The sequence below is a fragment of the Penicillium griseofulvum genome, assembly GCF_001561935.1.
Source record: "Penicillium griseofulvum strain PG3 chromosome Unknown contig_12, whole genome shotgun sequence".
Classification (NCBI taxonomy): Eukaryota; Fungi; Ascomycota; class Eurotiomycetes; order Eurotiales; family Aspergillaceae; genus Penicillium; species Penicillium griseofulvum.
In genome coordinates, this window is record NW_024467435.1 from 163003 (window position 1) to 175280 (window position 12278).

At 46.7% G+C, this 12278-nt stretch overlaps 4 protein-coding genes across 4 annotated transcripts; 2 read left to right on the top strand and 2 right to left on the bottom strand.

Moving 5' to 3' along the window:
• Positions 1-1366: 1366 nt before the first annotated feature.
• PGRI_089480 (uncharacterized protein) lies at positions 1367-4306 on the bottom strand (the record flags this gene model as incomplete). The annotated part of the gene is made up of 14 exons (XM_040796661.1): positions 1367-1717; positions 1769-2004; positions 2061-2265; positions 2330-2384; positions 2437-2701; positions 2764-2890; positions 2941-3058; positions 3105-3232; positions 3283-3356; positions 3410-3552; positions 3614-3711; positions 3763-3930; positions 3982-4078; positions 4137-4306. The coding sequence occupies 14 exons, from the start codon at positions 4304-4306 to the stop codon at positions 1367-1369; spliced, it is 2235 nt and encodes a 744-aa protein (XP_040650091.1).
• Positions 4307-5185: 879 nt separating this feature from the next.
• On the bottom strand, positions 5186-6262 carry PGRI_089490 (Glycoside hydrolase, superfamily; the record flags this gene model as incomplete). The annotated part of the gene is made up of 1 exon (XM_040796662.1): positions 5186-6262. One exon carries the CDS (start codon positions 6260-6262, stop codon positions 5186-5188), a length of 1077 nt encoding a protein of 358 aa, XP_040650092.1.
• A 471-nt stretch (positions 6263-6733) lies between these two features.
• PGRI_089500 (putative C6 transcription factor) lies at positions 6734-9502 on the top strand (the record flags this gene model as incomplete). Its single annotated transcript, XM_040796663.1, has 6 exons — positions 6734-6876; positions 6949-6972; positions 7320-7759; positions 7816-8111; positions 8183-8502; positions 8818-9502. The coding sequence occupies 6 exons, from the start codon at positions 6734-6736 to the stop codon at positions 9500-9502; spliced, it is 1908 nt and encodes a 635-aa protein (XP_040650093.1).
• A 1848-nt stretch (positions 9503-11350) lies between these two features.
• On the top strand, positions 11351-12025 carry PGRI_089510 (class I SAM-dependent DNA methyltransferase; the record flags this gene model as incomplete). The annotated part of the gene is made up of 1 exon (XM_040796664.1): positions 11351-12025. The coding sequence occupies one exon, from the start codon at positions 11351-11353 to the stop codon at positions 12023-12025; it is 675 nt and encodes a 224-aa protein (XP_040650094.1).
• Between the last annotated feature and the right edge of the window lie 253 nt (positions 12026-12278).

Below are 12278 nucleotides of genomic sequence, written 5' to 3' on the forward strand. Positions count from 1 at the left end.
CTCTATATCAAGAGATTATCATACATACCTTATAACAGCTTACCATAATATAGGCTTCTAGTGCCTCATCAGACTCCTCTTCTGGGCCCCCTTAAGCTCTAGCTTATTGCACAATTCACTCGTGAAGTTCTCCCGTTTATACAGAGGTGAAACAGTATAGCAGTATGACTACACTAAGCTGTACACGCGTTCGATCCGTAGGCTAACCGCGATATTCGTAGAAGTCCCTACACCAGAGTTGAGTCATAAGTACCGTTAGGTCATTTGGCGATAGTTCCGTCCTTGTCTATCTTAGCGGACGGCAATTTCAGTATAGGCTTTAGCTCTTATAGAATCTACTAGAGAGAGATTAGAACTCCTTCCGTGAAGAATTATAGCTATTATACCTATCTAATTGCTGTAGATGTCTCTTTAGCGAATTTTTGCCCACGATAAAACACTATACCTACCTCAAAATTTCCCTAAAATCCGTCCACGGTTGAGAAAGTCGGCTTTAATGTGACTCGACCTTTCATTCTACATACCGCAAACTCTATAAACGGCCTTAAAAGGGTTAAATATTAGGCGGATTCACCGCCTTTAGGTATAGTGAGAGGAATCTGACAGAAGCAATTAGAGACCTAGAAAAGTGGCTGCTTAAAGACGAAGCGTTGTTGAGAGGCACTCACTTATCATAGATACAAAGTATACGCCGGTAGTCTTCTTTAGTTCTCAGAAGAACGGTACATAAGATTTCTGAATTATCATGGTTATCGAAATCCACGACGAAAGTGAAGTTGGCGGTTTGGTCCTTGCTCTTAGTCATTATAAGGGTAAATATTGATTGTTGGATTAGAGGGACAAGGTATAAGGGGAGGCTAGTGGGAGACCGCTGCTAGACGCTCCTAGCGCGTGCTTATAATTCCTCCACCGTCGCTCCTCATGTCAGACGTTCGCGAAATCTTTCCCTGTGGCAAAATGTGCAAAAACGCCTTTTGCCAGCCCGCCCTTCACCCTGGTCGGTTCTCGGGTGAAGAATATTCAGGTGGGTGATGCCGCCTGAAGCCGCCTAAAGGCCACCTGGATTAAGCGGCGAGTCGCCCAGCGCCGAACGATGGGCGTGATAAGATCTACAACGTAAGAGAGATCATGAAAAGACTGTACAATGTATTGTACTATGTGAGATGTGTGTAAACTATCAGATGGAAAGGAAGGGTAGTACTAGATGGGAAGAAACGTCATGTGACACTAGGGAGATTCAGCAGGGCGCTAGGTGAACACGGCCATACTTTTGGCTGTTGTATGTTTTTGTTTTGTTTTGGTATTTTATTCTGATTCTGAAACTCCCGCTTGCCCTCCAACCGATTCATCCTCGATCATCTATACTCTAGTTGCTATAATAATCCATGTAGGCATTGTTGGACACCAAGAGATCCGGCATGATGGATGTATATAGCTCGATGGCCAGGGTTGCCCAGTCCCCGCTAAACCGCTTCACCTGTCCAATGCGTCTGTAGTGCTTGTCGCACAAGTGAAGTTCCACATGATCTCCGTCGCCAATTCTCCCCGTGGCATGTTGATCTCTGGCTTTCAAGAACTTGAAATACGCGATATGTTCGCGCATTGTAGTAAAGTATAAGAGCCCGAGGTCCGTGCCGGCAATATGGGTAGTCGTGTCTGCTGCCACATAAGCGTTGAAGGCCCTGTTGTATAGCGGATATGGCCTATCGTATTGTAGCTGTCCCACGTCAGTTACGCATTGCACTTGTCGGTACTAAAAAGCACATACCCATGCCGGCTGATGTAGTTGGGTCGAAACCCTGACCTCAAAATCACAGCCACCTGGTTTCGAGCGCTCATTTTCCAGGTCAATTCCGATGTACTCATGCCAGTTGACTGTATATCCTGCCGACTCAAATTTCTTTTCGGCCTTGTTGATCTCGGCCACAATGTGTTCCGCCGTGTGGTTGTAAAGCGTTTCGCGGCTGTTGAGTAAACGGCGTTTTAGCGCCTCGAATAAACCAACTGCCCCATAGTTAGCGCCATCAATTCTTTTCGCTCATTGATAGGGTTCAATATACTGTTCTTCTCGTAGGCGGGATTGCAGCGCAGGCCGTAATATTGCGTTCCATCTATCTTTCCATCCGCGCCCTCATCGGCACGCAGCCGGAACCGGGAAATGACTATCTTGTTGGAATCATTCATAATTTGCTCAAAAAGACCGGGGATATGGCCATATGTCTCGAATGTCCCGATGAATTCTCCAATTGGCATGACGTCCTTTTGCTATAGACATAGTCAGCTAACGAAATCCCCAGAAGCTGGGGTGTGCATAGAGAAGCAAACTCACGTTAATGACTCTCCAGTTCCTGAAGGGCTTGACTGTGGAACACCATGCTGGGGGGCTAAGCAATAAATTAGCAAGTCTGTTTCAAACCCTGGTTAACAACTGCTCACTTGTTGCAAAGTGTCGTATCACCGCCCACGGCTTCCCAGGAAAGTGCCTTGCTCATGTTGCTGGTCTGCGTGCTTGAACTTTCCGCGTGCTGGGTTTCCTTGCTGTAACTAAAGGAGCCCTGGACCCAGGAAGAGGAAAAGGATAGAGCGGCGCTGGCTTTCATCGCATTTGCCTTCTCGGATGTGCTTGCCGTATCTTTTGAGGTGAATTGCTCTGTAGCAAACAACTTCCCACCCAGTTCCACATTGGTGGCAAAGAAGTGACCTATCACACGTGTCAGCAGCTTCTCCAGAAATATAGAAGCGAATTAGGAAATTGAGACAAACCAAAACTCTGGTAGAATTCTATCAAAGATTCCTCAGTCTTCTGTTTTTCAACATGTGCCAAGGCTTTCTTGCAGTTAGGAGTCAACTCTAAACTCCTGTTGTCCAAATGTAGTACCACTCTCGGAAACTATGCTAACTTGTTAGTTTTGAGACAAATAGGAGGGTGAATCTACCTACGTTGTATGTGATGTTCATGGTCCGATGTTTCCTTTCGGTGGCGCTAGCGACGGCATCATTGTGGTTCTCACTGTACCCAGCCTGAGCGCCAGCACTTATCCCAAACAGGTTTCCTCCGCTGCAAATGTTTAGCTTATTGTACACAAAGGTTGCAGTTGACCCACATTGAAGCTTCAATATCAGTCTGTGAAAAGTTACTGGATGCAAGACTGGTAGAGAGCGCATTGGCGGTTTCAAACACGTTGACATAGGAATCATCTGTGACAATGTACAGAGGATACTTGTGTATGGCCTCCTTATTGTTAGACCTGAAAAGGAAAAGAGTTAAGTATGGTATCTTACCGCATTCTTAGGAAGCTTGATGTTGGGACCAGCTGTTCCCAACTCACTGAGGTCTCTCGGTTTAATAGAAAAGCCTTCACCAGAGAGATTAATGCCGTTCGAATGGGCACGTGAAATGTGTACATACAGGAATATGGCGCTTTATCCATCCTTTGGAAAGTCCTTGTAACGTTATGGTTATTCTTGGAAAAAACCAGTCGCTGACCATTCAAGAAGTGAGTGGTTCGGCAGACCATGTCCCAATCTTCGTCCGACAGGGAACCCGCCGAGCTATGCACGATCAGTTATGAGCATCTTAAGAAATTTGTAAAAACTGCTGTACTGTACTCACATTGCATCGGCTGTAGCCTTCGACTTGAACTCTGAATGATCATAACCACCCAAGTTAAAGTCCCTGATGTTCGCGGTGAGCAAGTCCACTTTGTCTTTCTGACTCCGGTTGTCAGCTCGAACGATACCAAGCATAAGTATTCAACATACTTTGAAGTTCATGTCCAACGGAGTTTCCAGGAACTTTTTGACGGTGTCGCTGAGATCAACATATTTGGACCGCTTGGTTTCCTCTTCAGATAACTCGAAGTATACGTCATGACCAGTGGGACCTTGAGCCGGACTCTTTTCATTGCCACCAGCACCTTCTTCTGTGTCCTGAGATGCGAGTTAGCAGCGTTTGTTTACATTCATCGGATGAGCCCTTACGGCTTTAGGCTGCTCCGCGACCAGGTCCTTATAAAGGGTCCATTTAGCATCATCTCCTATGCGGGCACCATCCTTGGTGCAGAACGGTAACCTGGCTCTGTGATGTTTTGACTGTCAGAACATGAACTTCACCAGCAGATGGGTAAATAACTCACTTTTTGGAGTCAAGCTTATTATCCTTGATAAGGAGAGCTCGAATCGTCTCCAATGTCGCAGTATTATCTATGTCGACGGGTGCTTTGACGGAGATACGGTTGGTGATATTTGTCTTTCCAGCCTTGTCACAGGTCCAGACGTTGAACAGGACATCTTCACTTCCAGACATAATGCAAATATTGAAGATGTGAGTGTCCAAGATTCAATTTTTATCTGTTAGAGATGGGCTCAAAGTAAAATGTACGAGGGGACTGGACTGGACCTTTATAATGAAGAAAAGAAAGAATTTTTACCTACTCCAAACCTCAGCTGAGAAATTTAGCACTATTCGATAGATCCGATGCAGATCAGTGGGTCTGAAGAGATCAATTGACCCACAAGACAGTGTGAAGCTGAAGCTGTTTGGTCCCCCTCTACATAATTGAGACCAAAACCCCTACTGCCTTGATAAAATCAAAGTTCTTAACTTGGAGCTAGGCGTAATTTGATTGCATAGCTGCATGAACGACACAATCACACCGCATTTCCCCGCCAGATCCACTGTAGCTGAAGCAACTTCAGAGAACATCCGATCAGTCAGATAACTTGTGGGATTCTACCCCAACTTGTGACGAATTATAATCTTTGATGAAATTGATACTCTTAGTTATACCTCGTTAACTTTTTCTATCGCGGGAGCCTGGATGCATGGCTGCTTTGGTGATGATCATGTTCCTTTCAGCTCCACCAAATGTAGAGTTTGATGCCGATATGCAACAGAAACAGGATCTGAGCCAGACATCGTCATCTTGGTGGAGGCAGTTTGCTCGGAGTTGTGCATCGAGCGGGGTATAAAAGTCGGTTATTCTCCACTCATGTTGCGAGGATAGACCTTGAAAATTACTGTAGGTATCTTGGAATTTTCATTGCATAGCTGAGATGGATTTACTAGCCCGGAAAGGAGCTGTATATAGACAGCGATAAATTGATGTTTGACAGTTTAGCCAGACTTTTCCGTACATAGCACCATATACCATATTCACACGCCACGACAGGAGCTAGAGATGTACTAAATGTGTGTGGGTTGAGCGGAGGACAGTGGCTCCGCCAGGGACTGAAAGAAATCAGCGACTTGGTGGAAAGATTCCTTGGGTTCCCAAGGCGGCATAGAATTAGACCTCGGCTCCCGGTCGGGGTAGTGTTTGACCAAGGAGAAACACATCATGTCAAGGTCACTCGCTCCTTCCCCCTTTCGCATACATGGGAAAGAAAACACATAAACGAAAACCGCGTGGACACCCGAAGTAGCGAGGAGATTGAGCTGTGTGCTGAGATAGTCCGCTTGTTCTCGCTCACTCCGTGTTGGAACTATGCCATCTTCAAAAATGCCACTACCGTCTGAATTCGTCCCCTTCAGAAGCATGAAGCCACCATCGCCGCGCTCGGCGGCTCCCTCATAGGCGCAGCAACCAACCTCCATCACGGCGAGTGGCTTGCCGACCCTGTGACGATCGAGGCCTGTGACATATTGCTCTTCGGTCTCACCTCGGCGATAGTAATCGATACCAACAATATCAAACATGTCCCAGTCTACCCCTTCCCAGGTACCGGCCGAATACGTGAGCAGCCCACCGAAATTGGCACGAACCTCTTCGACGAAAGACCGCAGGACTCTGTTTAGTTGTCGGGACTTCTCGCCTAGGGCTGTGGGGACATCTCCCGATATATGACTACCCCCGAGATGGCTACCCAGCCACATTGCACGCTCCATGAATGATTCGCCGGGAAAGACACCCTTACTGAATATCGTGTACTCGCAACCTGCAACAAACACCATATCGATGCCTTCTTTTCGTAGGCGCTCTGCCGTTTTCGCAGCGTCTTGAAGATAGGATCGCGTCCCGTCTATTCCGTCGTTCATTTTCCATGGATTGAAGAACACTGTGAGCCCCATCGAATGGGCAAGCCGTGTTGCAATTTCAAGTCGATGGATATCCTCCCCCTCAATCCGGACCGCATTGGCATGCAGTTCCTTTGAAATAACACGCATGTCATACGATACCTGGTCAGTATCGAAGGGCTCGACGGAAAATCCTTCCTCGCTGAACTTCAGGCCCACATCATACACAACGCCGCGATACTTCATGGCGCCTTAGTTCCAATGCTCAAGAGAAGTTGGTCGAAGCCCATAAAACGTGTTTAGAGGAAAATTGGCATATAGAAAGAGGGAAAATGGGAGAAAGTAGGAAGCAGTGTGATAAGAAGAGGCAGCCCTGAGGCCTGCTGGGAATTAGCGATATATATCTCAATTATTACAGGAAAACTCCACATTGCATTAGAAATCCCAAACCCGGACATCCTAGCAGGATGAAAGAAAGCACAGATAAACCTAGGCCATTACGATAATATGAAGAGATGGATGTTGATAGGAAAGCGAACGCGGTAGGCGGAATCTTGGCGTTCCGCACCTCCGTCACAGTCTGGTTCCTTTTTTTCTTTTCATTCCAACTGTCGGGAATTTACCTTCCCGATATCTCCGCGCTATTTTCTACACCATTGATCAGCTTCCATTCCGTCTTCCAACATCGCGTTGGCGGATTTTACGAATCTGCTCGTGATGTCATACGCTGCCAACAGCGAGAGCCCCACAGATCCGGCGCCAAGAGAAGAAGATGATAATGACGATCTCGTGCTAGAGGAGGACGGATCTTCAAGGCAAAATGGTCGAGAAGAGACTCAGATTGCGGTACCCGAGAAATTGTCTGTAGGGCTCTCTTTTCCTTCCATTATATATGATCTTCCGCGGTGTTTTAGTGCTGATATCTGCTATAGTGTGATCGTTGCCGTCAGCGAAAGGTATGTTTTTATAAGCTGAATTAGTGATACAAGAAGGGTTCATCTAGGAATGCCCAGTGATCTTGCTGCTGACTTTCTCTTCTCTTCTTGCTGCAGATCAAGTGTGATCGGGTCCACCCATGTTCTCATTGCATCAAAACAGGATGGCAATGTACTTACCAGCTAGGCCAGAAGGTCAGAGAAAAGCGGCAACGGATTCTCATCTCAAGTGTATAGTGAGTTCATACCACACATCTAATTATGAGTCTTCTACTCATGTCTGTTTGTTGAATTACTAAATCATTGATTTACGAAATCGGCAGCGAAAATAGAATAGAGCATATTTCAGACAAAATTGATGATCTCAGCGAGATGATGAGGCGGTTAAGCCATGAATGCTGGAGCAAAAATGGGGTTGTGGCTCCTGTTGGATTGAGACCGCCATCAAACCCCCAGCTTCAGTCTCGCCAATCGCGAGTTGCTGGCAGTGACAACAGACCAGCCTCCGCAAAGCGCCATCAGCCCTTCGATGAAATCAAAGGCGTCGAGTCTACGTTATTTGCTCATGTTATATTTGCGACCAGGTTTTTACAAGAAACTGTAGCAGTTGACCCGCACTCGAACGATGCCGCCGAAATGAGCCCGGCGCTGGATGCCCTGCGGAGCATGGTTAGCATTCAAAAGCAGCATAATGAGGCAGTAGAAGATTTACCCCCATTCTCAAAGCCGATTCCTCCGGGTCTCGATCTTAGGGATCTACCTATACCTTCTATGGATCGAATCCTCGCATGCCTAAGGGCCGCTCAAGGTTAGTGCGCTATATATGACCCTAGATTTGCGCTTTTCTCACTAAATCCTCGAAAGAACGGTTGTCCACCCAATTTTATTGGCCCTTTGAGTTTGGATCTCTGGGAGACTTCACCCAATACGTCGTCAAGGCGTGCTCGCCCGGACCAGTGACGGACATGGAGCTGATCATCGTTCATTATGGTCTCAATTGTCTCTTCACTGAGTGTGCTACTGTCGCTGTTGATGATATAGCCAAGCAGGACCACGAGACACAGGCTCTCATCTGCAGGGATTCTCTCGAAATAATCCTATCTAACCTATCCTTCCACATCACTACGAACAAAGACTCTGTTTGTGCTATGTACATGGCGGTATGTTTAACCACCAATTTTCCTTTATTTCGTTTTACATCAGCTCTGATTCGCAATTCTAAATCAAATAGACTCTTTACTGCCTCTACCAAGGCAAACCATTTGCGGCGTGGGCATTCATATCCAAGGCTTCCCTTATGAGCCAGGCCCTTGGCTTGCATAGCAATTATGCTATCCTATACGAATCAGCAGAGGAAACGGCTCGCAAGACACGTCTGTTTTGGGCACTTTATACCATTGAGAAGGAAATGGCACTACGCCTTGGTCGGTCTTCTACCATCAGAGACCACGATATCACGGTACCTCGGTTAATCCTTGACCGCAAGATGACTTCCTTGATATACCACAGGCTGCCTGACTGGATTGATGTGGCCAGTCTATACGGACGAGTGTATGACAATATATTTAGCCCGAATGCGCTGGCGCAGCCAAGTTCCATTAGAGCATCTCATGCCAGGTCCTTGGCTACCGAGTTTGAGGGTATAATGACGATGAGGTCAGAGCTCTATGTAAGCCATCCCCATCTCTATTGTCCATTTGATAACGGCAAACATTCAAAATTTGATCCCTACCTCGAAGCTTGGGCTAATATTCCCCAGAAACGGCCAAGTCAGTGGACTAGCCAGGTGATAAATCCTGCTCTATGTAGGTTTATCACGCATGCCTATCAAGCTACGGATTACTCAATCTTGGCTTGCATTTATAGAGGCGTTCCATCGGGGCAATCCTCCCGCTTGGCACTTTGTCCAGAATGTATCTCGTCTGCGATACTTGCCATCAAGGAGGTGGAACTGTGCATCGCCATGCTGGGAGACATGGAATTGCAGTCCCCCAGTCTCGACCGATGGATTAGCGAGATAATCTTCCTAGCACCCTTCATGCCATTTATGATCCTATTTTGCAATGTTATTGAGACCTCCGACCTAAGTCACCTGGATCACCTACAAAGATTGGTCGATAACCTGCAGTCGATGGCACGGTCCCAGCGCTACTCCACTTGCAGTAAGCAACTGCAAATCCTGAACGCTTTGTGCGACGTTGCCAGGAAGTTCGTCGAGACCAAGGCAACAAGAAAGCCAGAGGGGTTGATGGGCGGTCACGTTACAGACCTAGACATCAACAATTACCTTGACGGTAACGAACTTTGGTTCGATAATGAGAGTCCCCCCTCCCCGATCTTCCCGACACCCGAGCATTTCCCAACCAGTGATGCCCAAAGGGCAAGGGCAGCTTTTCCTACCGAAGGGACCGACAACCAAGGCTACCAAGTCGTGAATGCTCCATTCGAATTTCAGCCAAGAGCCAACACTTTGGGGGTACAATATCAGCTACCTGGCTACAGCATGGAGCTAGATGCTACAAGTTCCCAGCTAGAAAGTTGGCTCCATTAGTCTCATTGGATAATGAGGCTTCGGGGTCATTTTAGATATTGTTTAAAGGGTCACTCTTCCTCAAATTTCGGCCAGTGAAGATTCCACAAAATCGACACATCTTCGTACCCCTCGCCTTTTGATCTGCACTAGAATCTAAAGAAACGAATAAAAGGCAGGGTGAAGAAAATGGTGTCGTTTATTTGTTGACCAGCACTCAACGAGACGGTAAAATATCGAGCGAACTTACCTGCGGTGTCTAGACTTTACTCCATAGAATGTACTTTATCTGTACACGTTCTTTTCCGCTTTTAGCCCCCTAATATGCCATATAGCGTCAAAGCCCTTGTCCGTTTGTACCTTGGTAAGACCGCCAGGTAGGCAGAAAGACTTCCAAACTGGTCATATCCGTAAGGAAAGTTTAGTGGTCATTAGTGTTTTGTAATGGGAGTGTATCATAGACGAGGATTTGAAGATTTCAAAAACTAGAAATGTTTGCCCATAAAAGAATTATCCCAGGGACAGGCTAATTAGGTAGTAGACGCGTAAAGCGCAAAATACATGCCATATCACCTCCATTCATCCCTCACCACACCCACAGTCTGCTGATTGCTATGTGCTTTCTAGCTTAGAAAAGCTACTGGTCGTCAACGCCGTTCAATATCAGGGCATGATCCATCACATGTGCATTCACATAGCATGCATAGTCATTCTCTGAGTTCTTGGTCCCAATCTAGATTTTTTATGAAGAAAGAGGGGGATGTTTGGCAAATAACTAGTTTCCAGAAAAGGTAGGAAAGCCATGAAGCCTTATAATCAAGGTCACGTAGGAGAATGTCATACAACTAACCAACATTGGCATGTAGTTAACTAATGTCACGTGATCTGCCAATCGACAAATAGGGCTTATGCGGAGTCCGACAGACTGGAATCGTCACTGAGCATATATCTTCACTGGCTACCGCGGCAAATTATTATTCTCACTCCGAATCACGGATTCATGGGTTCACTATTATTGGATTAAACAAGATGCAATGCAAACTTCAAACTTAGAGAAAGTAACATCCAATGGTAACTAGGCAAAGATGCATTACACGCAAATACGGGAAAAGAAATGAGGTTGATCATTCTACATTTACCCCATCACTTGGGCTTGGGATAAATTGAGGCTAAGATGAAACTTATCCTATATAGGAATGGATCGACACCCTAGTGGTCAACCTGGTGGGGCCTCATCCATGTCAATCTAATCTTGATTGATTGGGGATATCTGGATGAGAACAGACTGCATGCTTAGACTAAATCTGATGATTGGCCAAGCAAACTCTCCCTTGGCATGGTATGACTGGAAAGTGTTTCAAAGAGGGTCGTGAGACTTGTATTTACTTCATGGAATTTACCCGGTCTTTTCGTACGGCTTAAGTTACTGCTTCGAATCGAAGGCCATAACCGCTGCTTCAATCCGGATGCTATATCTTCAATCTAGGGATAAATTGATTAAAATAGAGGTATTTTGATTACCTCGGGAGCAAACCAGCAGTCTAGAGGGGTACATATTTACCGCAGGAACATGCATCATGCCCAGGCCTAGGCTCAGCTCACTTGAAACTTATATTCCACCGACATCATCGATCGACAAAACATCACTCTTTTGGGGCCCATTCACTAACCCCGCATCACGCCATTAATCCCGGACCATGTCCTATGTCTATGCCATGTCCGCACTGACATCCACTATAAGAAGGCAGACGGCAGAGGGTTAGAACCAGACAACTACTCACTCAATTCTAATCTCTTAGACCGAAAATTCCCAACCCTTCCCAAGAAAACGCAACATCCAACCCCCCTGATAAACCTCGATTCCTCACGATGCTAGCCCCAACCCCAATCCAGGCCAAGGCCTCAAGCTCCGCCAGCGAACTATACCTCAGTCAAGCCCGTGCCAGCAGCAGCACCGAAGATTGCATGGCTCTATACGAAAAATGGGCAGCCTCATATGACGATGAAGTCGGAGACAGTGCTCAAGACTACGTTGCCCCCGTCCTTGTCGCCCAAGCCGCCATCAAATACGGGCTCTCAGGCGGCGCCTCAAACAGCGTGATACTCGATGCCGGATGCGGGACCGGACTAGTGGGAGTGGCTCTTGCAATGGCCAATGCCAAAGCAATCGATGGCATCGACCTATCACCCGCTATGCTCTCCGTCGCAAGAAAGACTGGCATCTATCGAGACCTCACAGTTGCGGACATGAACCGACCGATTGGAAAGACGGACGGAACATATGATCTCGTGTCTTGCGTGGGAACTTTCACTCTCGGTCATGTCGGACCGGACCCTGCTTTGCGGGAACTTGTGCGGGTCACCAAGACTCAGGGCGTTGTTGTCTCAACGATCCTGGAAGAGATCTGGGTGCCTGCTGGGTTTAAAGCTGAGGTTGAGAAGTTGGTGGCGGAGGGCCTGGTGAAGGTCGTCACTGAGGAACTTATAGATTATGTAAAGGGACACGGCGACAAGGCAGTGCTGCTCATTCTAGAGAAGATTTGATTCCTGAACATCACCCATGCGACGCAAAGCCCGAGCGACTCACAGCCCCTTGCAACACGATTGATGGGTTTTCAACTCCCCCAATGCGACTATAATGGGACTTCAACACCCTAGCCCAATGCAACACTGCGACAGGCTCCACTTTAGCTACGTGGAAGACGTTTCTTATTCTTAGAGCTATACTTAAATTAATAAATGACAACAAAATAAATCAAATTATATCGTTATATTTGGGGGAGTCCTCTGAATGCGT